Consider the following 19,232-nt stretch of genomic DNA (forward strand, 5'->3'; position numbering starts at 1 on the left):
GCTCTCCATCGTAGTTCTTCAGGCAAATGATGCCTAGAGGTCATTATTACGAATTGGCTATCTCAGATTTTCAATGTCGCAATCACAGTAAAATTTGTGTGCTTTCTCTCAAACTTGGACTTTTATGCTCCAGGCAGATGACGTAAGCCGAGTGCAGCGCCACTAATTTGCATATTGCAATTTTACTCAGCTACTCTTAGTGGACAACATATGCAAATTTTGCACGGTTTGGCTTACTTTTGAAAGAGTTATCGCTATTTTTGTGATTTTTCCTTAATTTATGATAACCAGTGTATACAACGTAACCTTTGCATGTTTATTAAATGATAAAAAAGCTCGAAGAAGGTGCCTTTTTGAAATAGTTTTACTAATGTGGCATTTATGACTTTAAAGTAATTAATAACGATGTGTACGTATTTATTTCTGCAAACGTTTGACGCATAATAAAATGTCTGAAAAGTTTTGAGTCTTTTAAAGAACACATGAATGTTGTGGTGAATGCCATTAGGAGTTAGAATAAAAGTAAAAGGCAACAAAAATTAAGTAGTTTCGGACCATCAATCATCGAAATGTCATCACATAAGTTTTGAAAAATAGTTTCATAGATGTTTTTTATATTTTTTATATTTTTTATAATCCTTTCAACTATTGTATAGAGGTCACAAATAAATCTTAATAATATTAAGCACCACTGTTTTCCTGACTTACACTAACTAGTTTGGAGACATCGAAAGATATAGATTGACAAATGAGAACACTTCAAAGGCAAATTGTTAAAATAATTTACTAGGACGACAGATGAACGTTTATCCTTATACGCCGTGCAAAATTTTAACATGTGGATTTGTATTTTTTTTCCAATTCTCATTCGGAGTATGACCTTTCGTCATACTCCGGATTTGATTTTTGGCTATTTTTTCAGGGGCTCCATATTAGGTGGTTCAACGTTGCTCCTACGGTAAGGACAGATAGTAAAGAGAATGAACGAACATCCATGCCTTGCCTGGGATTCACACCCAGAACCTTTCTGATGCAAGGCCAGTTACCAGACCCCTACACAGAACAGGTGTCAGATTTGTATAATAGTAGAGTTTGATCGAAAAAGTGCTAGAATCATTTTAACTTATATACTATGGGGCTATGTCTACGCTGATAAAGTGTTTCAATTCTTTTAGCATTTTTCCAGTCCCAGTTGTTAAATTTTTAAAAAAAAATTTCCAGTATATTTTTTTTACTACCAGAAAAAATTATTGATGACTTATAATTTATATCAAGAGAGTAAATAGGTATAGTGAAACTATGTTTTCTTTCATCAAACACTTCAAATAAAGTTATTTTTTAAATTTAGTTTAACTAATTGAAATTCAGGAACGTAGATGTGATATTTTATAATCAAAATTCATAAAGATGATGTCAATTAAATTCAGCCTAAATAAGTAGTTTTTATTTATTTGTGAATCACTCTCCAACCATAAAAATTCAACCTTTTATTCCTCCAGCATTGGTGGTCCGTATACAGTTCCAGATCTTGTCTCTCGATTTTCTCTCAATAAAAGGAAGCTTTGAGGGAAAAGTCTACGAATTTCATACCTGAAATAATAAAGATATAAGAGCAATGAAATTTGACTTAACATATAATTAGAAGTTGCCATATCAAGTACTTAAAACTCATCGAATCAAAAAAGGTTAAGACTGAAGTAACTTGTATCTGAATTCTAGATTATCTTAAATTTAGAACGTAGGTTATTAAAATATACTCGCAGTACTTCAAAAATGACAATGTTTTGTACAAATCTGAAGTAGCTTGTATCTGAATTCTATATTATCTTAAATTTAGAACGTAGGTTATTAAAATATGTTCGCAGTACTTCAAAAATGATTATCTTTTGTACAAAGTTTTAATCAAGTTAAAAGTATAGTTTTACAAGGTAAAAGTATATATATTTGATGGGAGAACAACAGTTTCTAATACATCGGATACATCTTTATCCTTGGTGAAAAGTTTTCCCTATCCTACTAATTAAAAGAATAAACTATGACAGTTATTGCTCCATTATTCTTTCCCTTCTGGTCTGTAAGTATTCAAAGGATTTGGAAACAATATTAACCTGGAATGTATCGAATATTTTATGGAGAACCCATTGTCTCAGAAATGGTCAATTCTTGGTAAAGTATTGGTCAATAATTAGTAACTTAAGCTAAGTATATTGTGGCTAAAGATATATTTGAGGCTACACTGAATTAATTAATGACATGCTACAAAAAACAAAAAACGAATGTTCGAAGTAAATTCTGAAAAAGATAACAGTCAGATTTTATGTGCTTTTTTCAAGAATATGTAATGATAAAAGGAATCTACTGAGGAAACCTTCTTAATACGAGATACTTATAGTGTTTGCGACGTTCAAAAAAAAATTTCAAATAAGCCTAATTAATCACCTTTAATCACCTTTTTCCACTGTCTTTCGGAATATTTTTATGAGTGTGCTATATAGTTTCTGTACAGGAAAAACTCCCTTTGCTACAAAGTCTAATGCTGCCTCCTGCTATTTATGGTTGATTAAATGCATTGTTTGTCTATAGTAAGAACTCCCCTAACCATTCGCCTGGACCCATGGTGGTGACTATAGTAAAAAAGTATAACTATTTCAAGTAGGAGTATGGGGTCATTTTGCTTAGGGCAAGTTTTGGCTCGTGTCGGCGAGAAAAAAGGAGTATTTTGCTCCGGTCTATTGTGTTAGCCCTAGAGTGAAGAGAAGCTACTCTTCCTGAAGTGAGCTATTCCTGTTTTCATCGCAGTAGACGGTCTCTGACTTTGAGGCGGGGGGAGTTCGTAAGCCTAAAACAAATTTAGCAAAATTAGTACCTCAGCATTATAAAAAGTGCAAGGCTAGCCATGTTTTGAGTCTTACCTCTTATTTGGCTATATTTGTGTGAAATAGCACAGTTTCTTATTTTTATTCATTTATTTACTTTATTTTTTAGTAAGCTTGCTGTGCTTTCCGAATTCTTTTGTTGTTTGTTTCGTTGAAAGTGATATGAAAAGAACGCGTTATACTGAAACACTACAGGTATAATAATATTGGATCGCGCATTTCTTCAAGCTTAAGCGGAAAAATCAGTCTGAAGTAGTCACCCGGGCATCCAACGGCAAATTTTAACTTCTAGGCAGACCTCTAAATTTTTAACTTCTAAATTTTAACCTCTATCTGCAGTTAGCTTTACATGGTCAACCAACCATGGAGAGCTGTGATGCCTCTTGGGATAGAGCGTGCTCCTTCCAATGATGTGAACCGAGTTCGAATAACAGCGAAGGCAGGTTGATACGAATTCCACATCCGGCTTGCAACGACCACAGTGTTGACGTAAAATATCCTCAGTGGTAGACGGATCATGGGTTAGAGTCCACTTACCGTCAGGATAAATGTGGAATGTTTTCGTGTTTTCCTCTCCCCGCAACGCAAATGTGGGTTAGTTCAATCGGTCCTCCACGAAGGCAAATTTCTCTCAATACTTGATCCAGGAGTTCACTTGTCTTTTGGTTTGGGTTCAAGATTACAAGGCTACGGAGTTGAACGTTAGTAGTCGTAAGCCCAAAAAATTGGGTAGACTGTTCAATGATGGTTATGAAATAAAACAAAATAAAATCATCCATGGAAACAAGAAATATCACATTTGAAAGAGGGGAGCTTTTCGCTTCCCTGATTTTCTTCCTCCCACCAACACGAGCCAAAGCCCGTCTTGGATGTTGACCCATTACCCCAACATGAAATAAATAAATTTTGTAACCATAGTCATCGCCACTGCACCAGGCGAATGGAGGGGGAAATTCCTACCATAGACTGACTATATGTTATTTCCAAAGTAGCATAGATGCCATACTGTTGCAAAGAATAGACAATATTGTTAGTGTATGTAACATAGATTAAAATCATCAGTTACTCAATAAAAAATCAGTTATTAAGTAATATATAACTTTGACGTGAGCGATATTTTAGGACACGTGATTTAATACCAATAATATAATTTTTATTACATCATATGTACATTTAATTGATATAACAACCAATATAAATTATTTATTAATTTAATCTACAGTTGCTTTAATATTTTTTTCCGAGTACAAATTATATATTCTGTTGTGCATTGATTTAGAAATCATACATGGATTGTAATAAAGTACTTTTATTTCAAAACTAATGTTAATTAGCCGTGAATCATTATAGTTGTTTTACAAAACATTTTTCATTTTTCAAAGGACTGAAGAATTGATCTCAATCCATGGAAAGCTAGTATCTATTTTTAAAAAAATCGTCATTTGTTTCACGAGATATTGTATTTAACTATAGACTAAAGTCAACTATAAAAATTCAAAAATGAATAAAATAATACGTAACATAACAAAACCGCTGTATTAATTTACATCTTCCCACTCGTACCCTTCAAAATTATGAGGTGATCTTCCGTCTCGTATTTTTCGTGGCCTTTATATTTCCGGGCAAGAGCGTTCCATAGTAATACACCAAAAATGTTTAAATCAATCCATATCTTGTGGCCCGGAATATTTTTGTTTCTTATTTTACACACTAGATGGCTGCACCGGAATATTTTCAATGTAACTGGAGATAATTATTTTAAACTTGAAGCCAGCACTAATCAGTATGATATGTATTTCGTACTCTTAGCTTAGCTACTTATGATCTTTGTGAATATACAGGGTTTGTGTTCTGTCATGAAATATTTTTATTTTTAAATTTTTTTTTAATATTGTGAGCATTATGGAGTCGGAGTTACTTGAAAATAAGGAGAACACATAGAATTTAAAATTTCAAGCTAAAAAATTCCAAAAATCAAAAACGAATCCATATCTTTTTTATGTATAATAATATACTTGAATAAAAAATATAGACACTTCCGTGACTTTTTTCTTGAAAATAAAAAGATTCTTGAGGGGTAAATATAAATACATAGTTATTTTAGTTTGATTTAACCTAAGTTAAATAGTATGTGCAAGCTAATTATACAAAATAACAGTTACATATTTCCTAAAATACAGATTTTTTATGAAAAATAACAATTATAAGTTCAACTATATGCTACTTTAAGAGCATAATCACAGTCATGGTACTAAAGTACTCTCAAACTAATCAACAGTAATTCTCCATGACTTAAAGTGGCAGTATAACTAAGAGTAATTAAAGTCAGGTTATTGAATAATGATAAGCTGATTTCAGAAATTTTTCGATAGTTTACCCTCAGAACTGTAAAAATCAAAATTAAACAACTGACAGACAGAAAAGTGCATTTCATCTCATTCTTTTAAATCGCTAACTGATTTGCTCTTTTATTTCAGGAAAAATCATTAAGACCCAAATACTAAAGCCACTCAAAATCCACTTAGGTATTATAGATCAAATCTTCAGTCGTCATTGATTTTTCTTCTCGGCTTCGAAGAAACTTTCCTAGGGCAATTTAGAAGACCAAATCTTAAAGATCACCTGTTTTACTTTCGAGGATTTAAGGATGTAGCCAAGCGCAGGGGATAACATGTCACAAATAATTGATTTCCTTTAGCTCTGAACAGCCCTTAAAAGACGACATTCGAGAGGCTAGGTTCTTTCTGCGCTGGCGGCCATCATGTTTGAGGCAGGAGGAACGCCTGATGCAACTATCTTCTTCTTCTTTCTTTTAGATTAAAGATTCTTATCTCTCGAAGTTCAAGCACATTTCCTATCTGGCGAATGTGCTTATGAATTTAGTTGAACTTCAAGAAATGTTATCATTCCGAAAAAGGTATCGATTTCTTGCGGGAATGAGAGTGTCTTTATTTTTCTTCTTGGTTCCAGGTGTTTCTGAAGGATGTTGCTGAGAATTAAGCAATGTTCGACATGTCGCCCGGATTTATGAATCACAATTTTTTTTTCTAACTTAAATAAGATTGTGTTACCAACCAAGGGAGCACCAGGTTGATCAACAAGGGTTAGGTCTCATTTTAATTAATTTCGATGATTTATATATATTTTTTTAACAAAATAAACAAGTGATAAATATACCATTTTAAATTATAAATTTCTCTATTGGAATGCAGCTGTTATTAATTATTCCAAAAATACGAGTATTTCGCAATACTTTAAAAAGTTTCCAAGCTTTTTCAGCCAAATATTATCATGCAATGTTGTAAGTGCAGTACTGCTAAACATTTTACAATAAATTATACGGGGGAAATAAGTCTGGATAAGACTCAATAGAATGGCGTAGTAGCTTTCTCCTCATCCAATGTGATGTAAGAGCAGGTTTTTGAGGATCTGCTGCGTGATAGGGTGCCCAAGACATAGATTTTATTTTATAACCGTCGTTGAACAGAAGACTCAATATTTTGGGTTACGATTACCAATGTTCAACTCTGTAGCCTTGTAATTTTGAACCCGATCCTGTAGACAAGGGAACTCCTCAAGGATTTTCCAACAAGGGAAATTTTCCTTCGTTAATCAGGATATAGATTGTCCTCTTCAGGGGCAGCACTCTTTGTTTCGAATCTCCGTTACGGCTGGAACTGCTCTAATTTCGTTTCGAAAGTAAATTTTAATTCTCAAAATTTACTTTAATGTAAAAATTACAGGAACTCCAATTGAAACACGAATTATCTTAAGTTCCCAGGTTCTTTCTATAGCAGAGTCAAAATTGTTTATTAAATATTTAAAACTGAATACATGAAACATAAGTTTTGGTCTTCTGAATGATAAAAACTAGAGGATAAACACTTATTTTAAAAAAGGCGCTATTTTAAAAGAACAGATTCTCGCGAATAATACCGGATGTTGTCTATAATAGTATCATTGATTGTCTGAAAAGTAATAAAATAAATGATAGGAAAATAGAGGATTTTACCATTAAGAGCATTGGTGTCCATGCTGCATTTCCTAACCATACATTATTAATGTGTTAAATACAATACTTTCCACTTATTTTGACCTAAGTTAATACAAAATAAGGAAAAAAGTATGAAAAGTATGTTTAATAAAAATTCTGCGTCAAAGGGTTCATATTAATTTTGATATATATGTACTTAGCTTAAAGAAGCTAAGCATGCAACATTTCTTTGGCTTACCTTAACCCAGTTCCTTCTCTTCTTTCATCTCTTTCTTCAGTTTCAAACTGCGATTCACGTTGCCTGGTGGATTCAAGTTGCACTCCGATTTCCTCGACTGGTTCAAAACCACTTATTTCATCTGGCACACTCTCAGGTGTACTTTCCCTGCTATCCTCTAACGGAATAACCTCTGATATATCCAAATCATAGACTCCATGGCTTATACTTGTATCATGCTGCTGCTGGTCTGATCGCAATACTTCAGTACTCCCATAATCATCTTCTGATGATCTATGTAAGCTTGGTTCACTATCAGATGGTGTTCTACTAGTTTCCGTGTCTAATCTATGATGTAATACAGCTCGTAAATAAGTCACTAATTCTTTTGGGAAAAGCATTTTTATATTATTGAAGTCAAATGTGGTCTTTGGCAGAAATAGTGTCATATATGATTTTTGAGATCTGAAATGATGTATGCTTAATAAGTTCAAAGTTGCAACAATTGAGAGGGCGATGATTGGGTAAAATGGCGAGCAAGTGAAAAAATATATGAGGATTAGAAATGTACTCCACAAAACTTTAGAAATCAGAAGCCATAGGAGGATCTGGAAAATCAAAATGATTATTAGTTTAATCAAATTTTTAAAAGGTTTTTGTAAAAAACAATTTTGCTACTCATCCGTTAGCTGGGTATCAGACAAAATTTTCTACGCAAAAATTGGTCTATAACTTTTTAAAGCATAAAGAAGGTAGTTTCATCCAAACTTGCCATTTGCCATGATCCTGTTAGCAACTGTGGACAAAAGGTGAATCTTTTAAAGAGAAGTTTATTTTCTGAAAAGCAACATGTTTATTAAAACACTAAGATTCACTGTACAATTTTGTTACGAAGAGACCAGCATTGATTTTTTTAAAAAAAAAAGATCGAAATTTTAACAAAGAGAATTCGTGCTCATTGTTCTGCTTGTCATGTTATTCACTGTTTAACACTCTACAGCTTTTTGTATTACAGACACATAAGTGACGTATTGCTAAAACGTTAATGACGAAGCTTAACGAATTTCACCACATTTTGAAAGAAGCACAGCTAATCGACATGTACTAAAAACTTACACAATACAAATCCATTAATCAATAAATTTCAAAATAAATCTGGCTTATAATTCTGGTGAAAAACTATAATCTAAAATTTAACTATTAATTTGATTAACATCACATTTAAAATTTTGATAAAAAATTGAGTCATTGCTTAAATCCTGCAGCAGCCGTTAATTGAGCGCGTTGCAATATCGAAAGAGCCAACTCTCAAACAAGGAAATGTGCACTTTAAACTAAACCAAAGTTAGAACTTAAATGAAGACCGGTCAGTTAGTATCATAAATATAGTCTGTATTGACTATATTTTGGTCCTAAGATACCCCCAGTCGTAGACATACCATTCGTTTGAGTCATTAGGGTTAGAGTCTCATGGCCTGTTGCAGAACCGTAGTAGCCAAAAGTGACTTCCTATGCCAATAAAGGTTAGTAGATTTTGATATCATTGAAGAAATTCCTCCTCAAATATAGATTTATCACGCAATTTAACTTAACTCACTTTCATAACCAGAGTAACGAATAATTTATTCTACTATACTAATCCTATTCATAAAACAAAGTTGACAAATTGAATGACTCCAAAACTTTTGTGTGTTATAATTGTCAATACACTGTAAAAAATTCCGCATAAAAATACTGAATAATGTAACAACACTTTGAATGCATCATTCTTGAAATATAATTCTACAATTTTCTCATAGAACAATTCAGTGCTTTTAGGGTAGTTTCTGCTGTGAAATGTACAGAATATCAGCTCCTTTTTTGTTTCGTAAGACGTTCGGATTCAAAAGGTAAAGAATTCCGACAACTCGAGTGCCGGTAGCTTTTATCGCAATTTGATCAATTATTTTATGCAGTGTAATATTATTTGGAAGTACTCTCATTACTGTTCAAGATAAGGTGCCTCCAATAAAAATTACCAGCAGATTAAGAGTATTAAATTTAGAGATTAATCAATTGCTATTAAAAGCGTATCTGGGCCATTTTCAGAGGAATAGAAAAGCATTTAAAAAAAAATTCTAAAAAAGGTATTTAATCTATTTCTTATAAAAATTTTAGCTGCGTAAGGAGCGCTTCGTTGCCATAAAATTTTTGATTTTAATCATAATTATAAAAATAAAATATTAACTTATGTTCTCTATGGTTACCGATGTCCACTAGTGTTCAAATAAAAAAAAGTTAATTGATAGAACTTACACTGAAGTCAAATTTACAGTATAAATTTATATAATTTTTTTCAACTAACAGGTTTTCAATAGCTGTTGAATAAGATGATTAAAAGGTTGTGCTGAAATTTAGCTGTATCACAGGAATTATTTTAAAAATACTAAATTCTATATATTACACATTTATAAGCTAACTTCTTCATTTTAAAATGCTATTTAGAATTTTTTTAGAATATAAAAGTACTTAAAATCATTAAACATCAAAATAGAAAGTTCTTTGAAATGGCCCTTCTAAAATTATTCTAAACATTTACAACCATGGAAATTTACTAGAAAATATGGTACATTAAGTGACTACAGCGTCTTTTGTCTCGTTGTAACATCTTTTAGAAAGGAATTTGATACAAACGTTATACTGATTTGTTTTCATCTCTCGCAAAAATTTATAAAAATTCATAAAATATTTATTAAAAAATATATTTTTCAGAGTGTGATTAACATTCAAGTTACAGAACCCTTCGAAGGCAAAATTACGAAATTTTTAATTTAGTTCAGATTTATGCAATAAAACAGGGTATGAATACAATTAAAAATATGAAAAAAATACTTAGAAAATATATGGGGGAAAATGATAAAAAAAAGTCTAAAATTGAACTTTGTTAAAAAAAATTATATAGCTTTGTTGAAATTTAGAATTTTTTCATTATTTTTGTCTTATAATACTCATAAATACTCAACTTCGAGAATAAACTAAGAATTAGACACATTGTTAATGTTGAGATGTTTTACTCCGTATATCGAAATTGACTAGGCAAATTAAAGGAAAAATACAACTAGTCAATTTTATTCTAGCTGTAAAATATTTAGTAAGGCTTAACTCAACTAGATATATGCATAAAAACATTCATGCAAAATTATCAAATAATTTCAACTAAAATATTTTGAGATATTGCATTCGAAATGAAGAAAATAACTAAGAATTTAGTGTTGAGAAAAATGACAAGAAATTCACAATTATCAATGTAATAACCAAGGTAAATTTTTCCTTTGTTCAGTTTGAGTTGAAAGAAAATTCAAAAGGTTTTAAAAGGAGGAAATTACTCAGTATTATTTTAAATTCAAAAAATGGTATTTTAGACAAAACCAGCATACGAAAGATAGAGTGGTAATACAAATAAGTCAAATTTTTACAAATATAATATTTATTTAAAACTAACATTTCCATTTCTGATTGTTTCTTTATTTGAAATTGGTTTCATAGGAGATGTCAATAAATCTGTAAGCTGTTTTTTTTTCTACAAATTATAACAAATCTAAGAGAAAAATATAAGCACGAAAAATAAAATAAAAAATTAAAAAAATAAGAGAGAGAAATGAAAGAAAGAAAAAAAAGAAAGAAAAAAGAAGTACGTACCACTATCCAGAATACACTATAGAAACTGATGTTATAGTTAAAAGCATCTTTTACTTTTCTTATAAAAATCGAGATAAACCAAGTTGTAAATAACACATAGCAGATAAAATAACTTAACCAGTTAAGAAATACACTCAATTCTAAATTTTTTTTTATTATCACTAGCATCCATGGAGAAGGCAGATCAATTTCAAATAAAACTTTGTATAATTCAAACAACATTTTTAAATATAAATTCATAATTACGCAAAAGCTTTTATTTCTTTTAATTCACAGAAGTTAAAAATTTATCGTTGCTTGCAATGTTTACTATTTTATTGATAGGCATTAAACTATTCCATACCTAAAAAACTGTAGAACTCCTTTACTGCATTGTTACGTGCGATTTAGTAGATATTGTTACGTATATATTAAACAATAAAGTTAATTTTTCAATAATTGTTGTTTAACAATAATTTCGGAAAGCTAGTTAAAGTTGCTGGGAAAAGTATTAAAGTATTTATAGATTCTGCTTTGAGAATTAGTCACTTTTATAAAAACACCTTGTTGTAATGTTTTAAAAACAAAGTTATCATGTTGTAATGCAAACTTTTAAAAGTACTTTAAACGCAACGTTGATAGGATTAGGATTTTTAAACTTCGCAAAATGTCGTATTTTTATAAGTTAAATATCTAAAAAGGGAGAAATCTGCAGTAAACTGATTAAACGAGGAATTTTTGAAAGTTGAATTGTTTTGCCATAAATTTACTTAAAATATTTTTCTTCATTTTTTTCGTAAAATAACGATTAATAACTCTAACGCAATTAATACAATACTTTTAATGCTTATAAAACTATGCTTAGAAATTTGTTTAATCAGTATGGAAAATATTGTAATCTGAAACAAATTTACAAATTATAAAGAATAATATTTTTGGTCTAAACACACGGAGAAAAAAATTTGGTAAAATTGCCATAATTAATAGTAATATTTAAAAAAATTATAATTCTGGGTACCGAAAATTAAGTTTTTTTTCTACAATTATAGTTCTTATTAGCATACAATGTAACATGTATCCACGGTTAGTCTGACGGAAAGGGAACTTTAACCCATGATCCGTCTACCACTGAGGATATTTTACGTCAGCACTGTGGCCTGTGCAAGTCGGGTACAGGATTCATATATACCAGTCAGCACTGGGATTCAAACCTGGTTCTCCTTATTAGAAGATGAACGCTCTATCCCTTAAGCCACCGCAGTTCTTAGAGAGGTATATTATTTCAATTTAAAACCGTCATTGAACAGCTGACTCAATTTTATGGGTTTACGACTACTAATGTTCAACTCCGTAGCCTTGTAATTTTGAACCCAATCCAGAAGACAAGGGAACTCCTGGATCGAGAATTGGGAGAAATTTTGCCTTCGTGGAGGACTTTTTGATGGAACTAACCCGCATTTGCGTTACATGGAGAGGAAGACCACGAGAACCTCCCACGGTTAGCTTTGCAGCAAGGGGACTCTAACCCATGATCTGTCTACCACTGAGGATATTCCATGTCAGCACTGCGGTCGGTGCAAGCCGGATGCGGAATTCATATCGACTGGGATTCGAACCCGGTTCGCCTCATTGGACGGCGACAACTCCATCCCCTGAGCCATCGCGGAGAATCAACAACACGGTAAATTTTACCATTTTCCGGTAGTTTTGACTATAATTTTTTTCTCATTGTTATGTGACGCCAAAGTGTCGCAAATTTTATTTCATGGGAAGCAGCTCACATATTGATACTTAGCCAGTGATTTCTTTGCACATTTATGAAATACCAGTTTCATGAAGCGTAAACTTTTGCCATTTAAATGGTTTTAAAGGGAAAGAAATCCTTTTGAATATTGATGTTTACATCCGTTAAATATTTCTATTTTGAGAAATAGTTGCAAAGGAATTTTTGCAGAAGATAGCTGAAATCATGCTAGAATTTCAACGCATGCTTTCCAAAGAACTCATATTATTTAGTGGATAAATATAATTCTATGTAGTGGATGCATAGCATTTCGATATAAAATCGTAATTTGTTCCAATGAAATATTTTGTTTAAAACATTATCCTAGTTGATTCTGAACATCCTATAGATTCAAAACCTTTAAAATATTATTAGTCTTAAACTTGAAGGAAATAAGAATGAGCTATTTACTGAGTCATATAATAAGCATTTATATAAATTGGTCTTTCGATAAATTACATACTTTAATCGTAATAAATTCTCTGTTTACTCTTGATATTTAATTGATAACTTTTTGTACTATACTAAAAATATCTGTTAAGGAAAAAATAAAACAAAGTAACAGTGAGAAAAAATAAAAAGTGACTTACTTTATAGGTATTGGTTATTTTTCTTATAATTGCAGAAACGAAGAATGTCATGAATAGGATATAGGTGAGATAGTAAGAAAAATAATTCACAATAATAGTAAGCTCTAAATTTTGTTTAAATTTTACGAATACCCAAGGGTAGGGAAGAAAAGTTCCGAAAGTTCTATGAAAACCATAGAGTAAATCAAAAAGTATCTCCATAATTTTTTTAAATTTTGAGTCTTAAACTTTATCAAACCGAAAAGAAGAATTTATATACTTTACATTTTACTAAATTAAAACTGTATGACGATTTTCAACAATAGGTTTTTCAATCTACTGGTATATTGTTGTAAAGGAAATAATTTAACAATGAAATATTTCGGCCAATCATGTACGTTGCCTTGTTGAGTTATTAATTGCTTAATTAATTAGCAAATACATTTGAAAGACAAACACGCTGCTCTATATAGCTGGCTAGTTATTGATAGATAATTACATAGAGCGGCTATTAATTCCCAAGACTGAATTGAAAATGTTGTGTAAATTGCACTTCAATTCCATGTATTTTGAAATTTCTACTACATAGCGTAATATGCGCGTATGGTTGAATTAAAAAAAGTATCGAAAACGAGTTAAGTACAGTTTTGGAATATTTTTCTTTGTTTTCAACTTAGAGTTTTCTTAAAATTTTACTTTAGTATTTTATTTTTTTTATTTTATTTTATTTTTTATTTACTTTTTGGTTTAGGAGATTTTAAAGATTTATGGCTGAATTTTTCGTCATACTTTTCGGAGAAATATCATTTAGACGTTATAAATTCCGAAACTAGAAAATTATCTAAGGAAATTATCCTGATATGAAATATGCATATTTCATAACAATAAAAAACAAAATAATAATCTGATTTAATATTTTTTCTAAATAATAAATAAAAATGACTTATGTAATCGATAACCCTTTAATACCAAAATCTTAAATTGAGTGTGGAATAAAATCTATTTTTTTGAGATTCTCTCTATATCTTTCCTGAACATTATACCATGGAACTAAAACACCGTTACATAATTACTAAATGTTTTGATTTTTTTTTCAAAAAAAACTTTTTTATTATTTCCCAAGCTTTCTTTTCCGAAAGTACATCTGAATGTGTACAGCTTAGAAAAGAGTCTTGGCAATAAATTAAAGCGACTAATAACCAATACATAGATTCTTGAACGTTACTAGGCGAAAACTACTCTAACGTATACATTTCACTAGCATTTTTTTATTTATTCATGCTCGAAAGTGTCATATGGAACTTTCCCCTGCAATTACACTATCCTGGCCATTACTGAAGTTAATTAATAGTAACACAAATTTAGATTAAAAATGATGATTGGTTTTTTTCTTATACAGCTCCATGACTACGAAGATAAAAGAAATTATTATTTACCATATATTAATCTTCATTAAAGCAGTTTATGGTGTTTAAAATGTAACACTTTGCCTTCGTCATTATGAAGTGGAGTAGTGAATAATTGGAAGAACATCATCAACATCTTCAATTAACTAACTTTCCTGATAGGAATATGGTTTAAGGATTTTGAGGACATTACAAACGTCATAATTAAGAAGCATTCTGAAGGAAGGCTTTAAAATCTGTTCCAAAAAAAATTCAAATCTAATTGCAGTTAATTTGCAAATTTAATAAATTGATATGTAATTCGCACATGATTTTCAGGTGTTATACTATCAAACCTGGAAGTAAATAACCACATCTTGCAAGTATTTTTGTATTGATCACTGTCAATCTGCAGAGGATATGTGGTTTTGCTTTAAAATTAATTTGCCAATAAAGAATAAGCTGAAACAAAAATATAACATTGAAAGATTAAATGATATCACTCGAAAGCAGTATGTTTCGGTTGCATGAGAGTTTTGAAATTATCTTAGATACTTTCCTATTGCTGATTACAAATCTGGAATCGGTTTCTCACTCCAAACTACAGTTTTTTTTTTATTAAATGACATTTTAGTCTATTTTTTGTCAAAATGTACAAGTTTAAAAACGTTATATATTATAGGGCTCTCGTAAATGTTGCGACAAGCTTCAAGGAGAGTTTCAGCATTGCATCAAATTTAAAATTGATTTGAAACCCATGCCCGATAACATCACCATACGCAGTTAGGGGCACTTCCCTATTATTAACTGTTTCTTTGTGTGATTCGGAGCAAGTCATAATAGGGAAGCGTTCTAGCCGCTCGCGATGACGTTTTCGGGCATAGGCTATTATGTAATCTTAATCCTGATCACATGCTCTAACTCCCCCAGAAGTTTATCATAGCTCTTACGCTACCCCTTATTGTATATATAACGTATTTAAACTTATACATTTCGACAAAAAATAACCTGGAAATTTTGTTTTAAAAATTCTGTAGCTTTAAGATTTAGTTAGAAAACTCCATACCAAAATAAAGCAAGATCACGTTTTTCTATAAATGCAAAAAAAAAAGAAAGAAAGAAAAATTCTACGGTAAAATTTAGAATCCATAATTTTCGAAGATAAAATGATGAATTGTAACTTCTCAAGAACATATCCAAAGTTAAAAACTTAAGTTTGTTTCTCATAAGCTTTTTCTGAGATGCATTAATTAATCTTAATGAACTAAATTGGGAAAACGCACAAACATGTGTTTGAATCTCAGCACTGATGATTCATAATTTATTTTAAGCATATGTTACATGGAGAGACAGCCTTTATTATTCATTTTGAAATATAGTAAAATATTGCTGAACAAAGTATTTCCTGATCTGCTTAAAAATTCTTAATATTTATTATTGAAAAAAAATTATTCTGGCATAATCAAAATTTTTAACATTATTTATCTTTCTATATTGCACTTTATGATTCAAATTACATATGTAAGAGTTTTTCTCTATTTAAAAATGTTTTCGCTGCAGCCACAAATTTATATGCTCAATATTACACCATATTTTGTCTTGCTGCGCATACCATATAAGACTTAGACACGTACAGTTACTAAGATGTACACTAAAATTAAAGGGAAGTGAATAATGAAAAAAAATGACATATGTTTAATATATGAGTCGCGATGGCTCAGGGGATAGAGCTTTATTCGCCTTCCAATGAGGCGAACCGGGTTCGAATCCCAGTCGATTTGAATTCCGCATCCGGCTTGCACCAACCACAGTGCTGACGTGAAATATCTTCAGTGGTAGACAGATCAATGATCCCCTCGTCGGGAGGCTAACCGTGAGAGGTTCTCGTGGTCTTCCTCTCCATGTAACGCAAATGCGGGTTAGCTCCGTCAAAAAGTCCTCCATGAAGGCAAATTTCTCCCAATACTTGATCCAGCAGTTTCCTTGTCTTCTGGATTGGGTTCAATATTACAAGGCTACGGAGTTGAACATTAGTAGTCGTAAACCTATAATTAGGTCAGATGTCCAACGATGGTTATAAAATCAAATATATTTAATATGACATATATAAGAAATGACATATATCTTCGATAATTGAAATTTTTTTTCTTTTACTTTGTTTTAAAAAAGTACAACTGGGTGTCCTACAATTAACAAAAATGTAGCTACAAAATGAGAAAAGAAGTATGTATGTAAAATGTAAGGAAGCATGTAAGTGTAAAAGTAAAAAAGTAAACCAAAACCTCTTAGCTACCACCCCTATGAGAAGAAAAAAATTACGGTAATTTTTGTCGAAGCGCTTTCATAATGATTTTTGTAAAATGAACAATAAAATATGGCTTTATAATATGTGATAAAATTTGACAAAGTGGCAAAATGTGCTTATTTTTTCGAATTTGATTTTCAGTTTTATATTTTTTTAAATTAAATATGGGGTAATAAGAGATAAAGGTTTAAAAATATTAATTTCCTCTAAGCCGTTACCATATGAACTGAAAAATATAAAAAGAATGGTTTAAATATCGTGTATTTCAGTTTTTATTACATAGCATATGTTTTTATATTTTTACCAGAAATGCTATTAAAATACAATACGACAATTTCACCAGATTTTACTTTTTAGTGCATGGCAGAAATTCGATGCTTTAAAAGAAACTTAAAGGAAATTTACTACTATAAAATTTTTCTATTTCATAGCATTAGAGTCTAGTAATATATCGACGCGTCATAAATCTCCATTTTTTCGTTTCTTAAGAATTATATCTTGATTATAAAATGATGCTAAATTAAAAATTATTTTATTTTTGCATCAATTTTCTTGAAATATGCTTATTACACGAATCTTTAAATTTTTAATCAAATAGTATTAGATGCTCTAAAAAACTTAGAGACTATTAGTCAAGTTTTTGCAAATACGAGGGTTGCTATTTATATTTCTGGCCTTGGCAACAGTAAGTGTTGCTAGGCGACCGCAGACGATTTTAATCGAAAGTTTGATATTTTTAAACATAAATTCAGCGGACGATTTACCATTATAACTTCATTTGTGTTGTTGACAGTAAATTGAAAAGTTCTTCTCTTTCAAAAAATGGAATTGAATCGTGAACATTTTCGCGCCATTATTTTTCATAACTTTTGACGTGGATTTTCAAGACAAGAGTGCTTCGATGAACTTAATTCTTTATTCAGCGATAAAGCGCCATCCTACAGCACTGTAAAAAATTGGTATAACGAATTTAATCGTGGTCGATGTTCGTTCCAGGACGAATGCCGTGCAGGTCGTCCAAAATCCGTAGTTGTGCCAGAAAATATCGATGCTGTGCGTGAACTGATAAAGCAAGATCGTCATGTGACATACCGTGAGAAAGAGGCGTCTTTGGACATTAGTATGACTAGCATCAATAAAATATTGCATGAACATTTGAGCGTAAAAAAAATATGTTCGCGTTGTATCCCGCGTAATCTGACAAACGCTCAAAAAAAGACTCGTGTTGATTGGTGCAAGGAAATGTTGGAAAAATACGTTCAAGGTATATCAAAGGCTGTGTATGACATCTACACAGGTGAAGAATCATGGATCTAAGCATATGAGCAGGAAACAAAACAGCAATCAACTGTATGGGTCTTCCAAGACGAGGCAAAACCAACAAAAGTTGTTCGAGGAAGAAGCACATCGAAACAAATGATTGCCTGTTTCTTCGGCATTAACGGTCATGTGGCAACAGTGGCGTTAGAGCAACGCAGGACGGTCAATTCTGAATGGTACACGACCATTTGTTTGCCAGAAGTCATCGGAGAAATTCGAAAAAAGCAGAAGAACAGGCGAATCATTCTTCATCATGACAATGCGAGCTCTCACACTTCGACTCAAACAAAGGCATTTCTGACGGAGCGAAAGATCGAACTGATGGGTTATCCGCCATACAGCCCTGATTTGGCACCCAATAACTTCCTCTTATTCCCACACATCAAAAATAAATTACGTGGACAACGATCTTCAACCCCCGAAGAAGCGGTTGATGCATTCAAAACGCATGTTTTGGTGTTACCTCAATCAGACTGGAAAAAGTGCCTTAAAAATTGGTTCAAACGCATGCAAAAGTGTATTGATCATCATGGAGAATATTTTGAAAAACTATAAAACCATTTTCGATCTACATATTTGTTTTTTCATTATTAGGCCAGAAATATAAATAGCAACCCTCGTATATTGCATTCTTGAAATTTGTTTAAACAAAGAAGCATAACATCATTGTCCTTTATGCAAATTTAAACTCTTGTCTTGCGGAAAGAGATTTAATCTTTTTTTCTTTGAAATAAACGTGATTGTTTTTTACGTATATGACTAATATAATTGCACGTTATCTATTTTAAAATCTCATAAAATATTTGTCATATCGTGCATTCGTGTATAATGTGTTATTTTCTTGTTTCCATAAAATCCCAGTATAAAATACGATTAATGAACTGAAAAATGAAGAATCACATCCTTGCAGTATGTGTGAAGAATCCCCTTGTTTAATATTTCAAATCCATACATCAGAGACATAAACTTAGATGCACAATTCCACAAAAAACAACATAAGTTTGAGAAGAAAGCAATCTTTCAAAAGTATATATCAAGGCAAAAATACCTCAAAAGAGACTGATTATCCCCATTCAAAGCCCGGGAAACAGCATTTTTTCCACGAAAAGACAACTTTCCCTCCTAG

The 19,232-nt window shown here is 31.3% G+C and overlaps 1 protein-coding gene across 3 annotated transcripts in view; it reads right to left on the reverse strand.

The window, feature by feature from the left end:
- Nucleotides 1-1,426: 1,426 nt before the first annotated feature.
- Nucleotides 1,427-19,232, reverse strand: part of LOC107443646 (uncharacterized) — a 44,283-nt gene continuing 26,477 nt past the window's right edge. The window contains exons 1-3 of one of the 3 annotated variants that reach the window (XM_071180880.1): nt 13,118-13,389; nt 7,109-7,695; nt 1,436-1,590 (exon numbers count right to left, since the gene is read on the reverse strand). In XM_071180880.1, the coding sequence (XP_071036981.1) occupies nt 1,488-1,590; nt 7,109-7,695; nt 13,118-13,318 (891 nt within the window). In that variant the 5' untranslated portion in view covers nt 13,319-13,389 and the 3' untranslated portion in view covers nt 1,436-1,487. Of the gene's footprint in view, nt 1,591-7,108; nt 7,696-13,117; nt 13,390-19,232 lie in introns of those variants that run through there. The other 2 variants (XM_071180881.1, XM_016057590.3) reach the window with 2 other exon arrangements.

The sequence above is a fragment of the Parasteatoda tepidariorum genome, chromosome 5, assembly GCF_043381705.1.
Source record: "Parasteatoda tepidariorum isolate YZ-2023 chromosome 5, CAS_Ptep_4.0, whole genome shotgun sequence".
Taxonomy (NCBI): domain Eukaryota; kingdom Metazoa; phylum Arthropoda; class Arachnida; order Araneae; family Theridiidae; genus Parasteatoda; species Parasteatoda tepidariorum.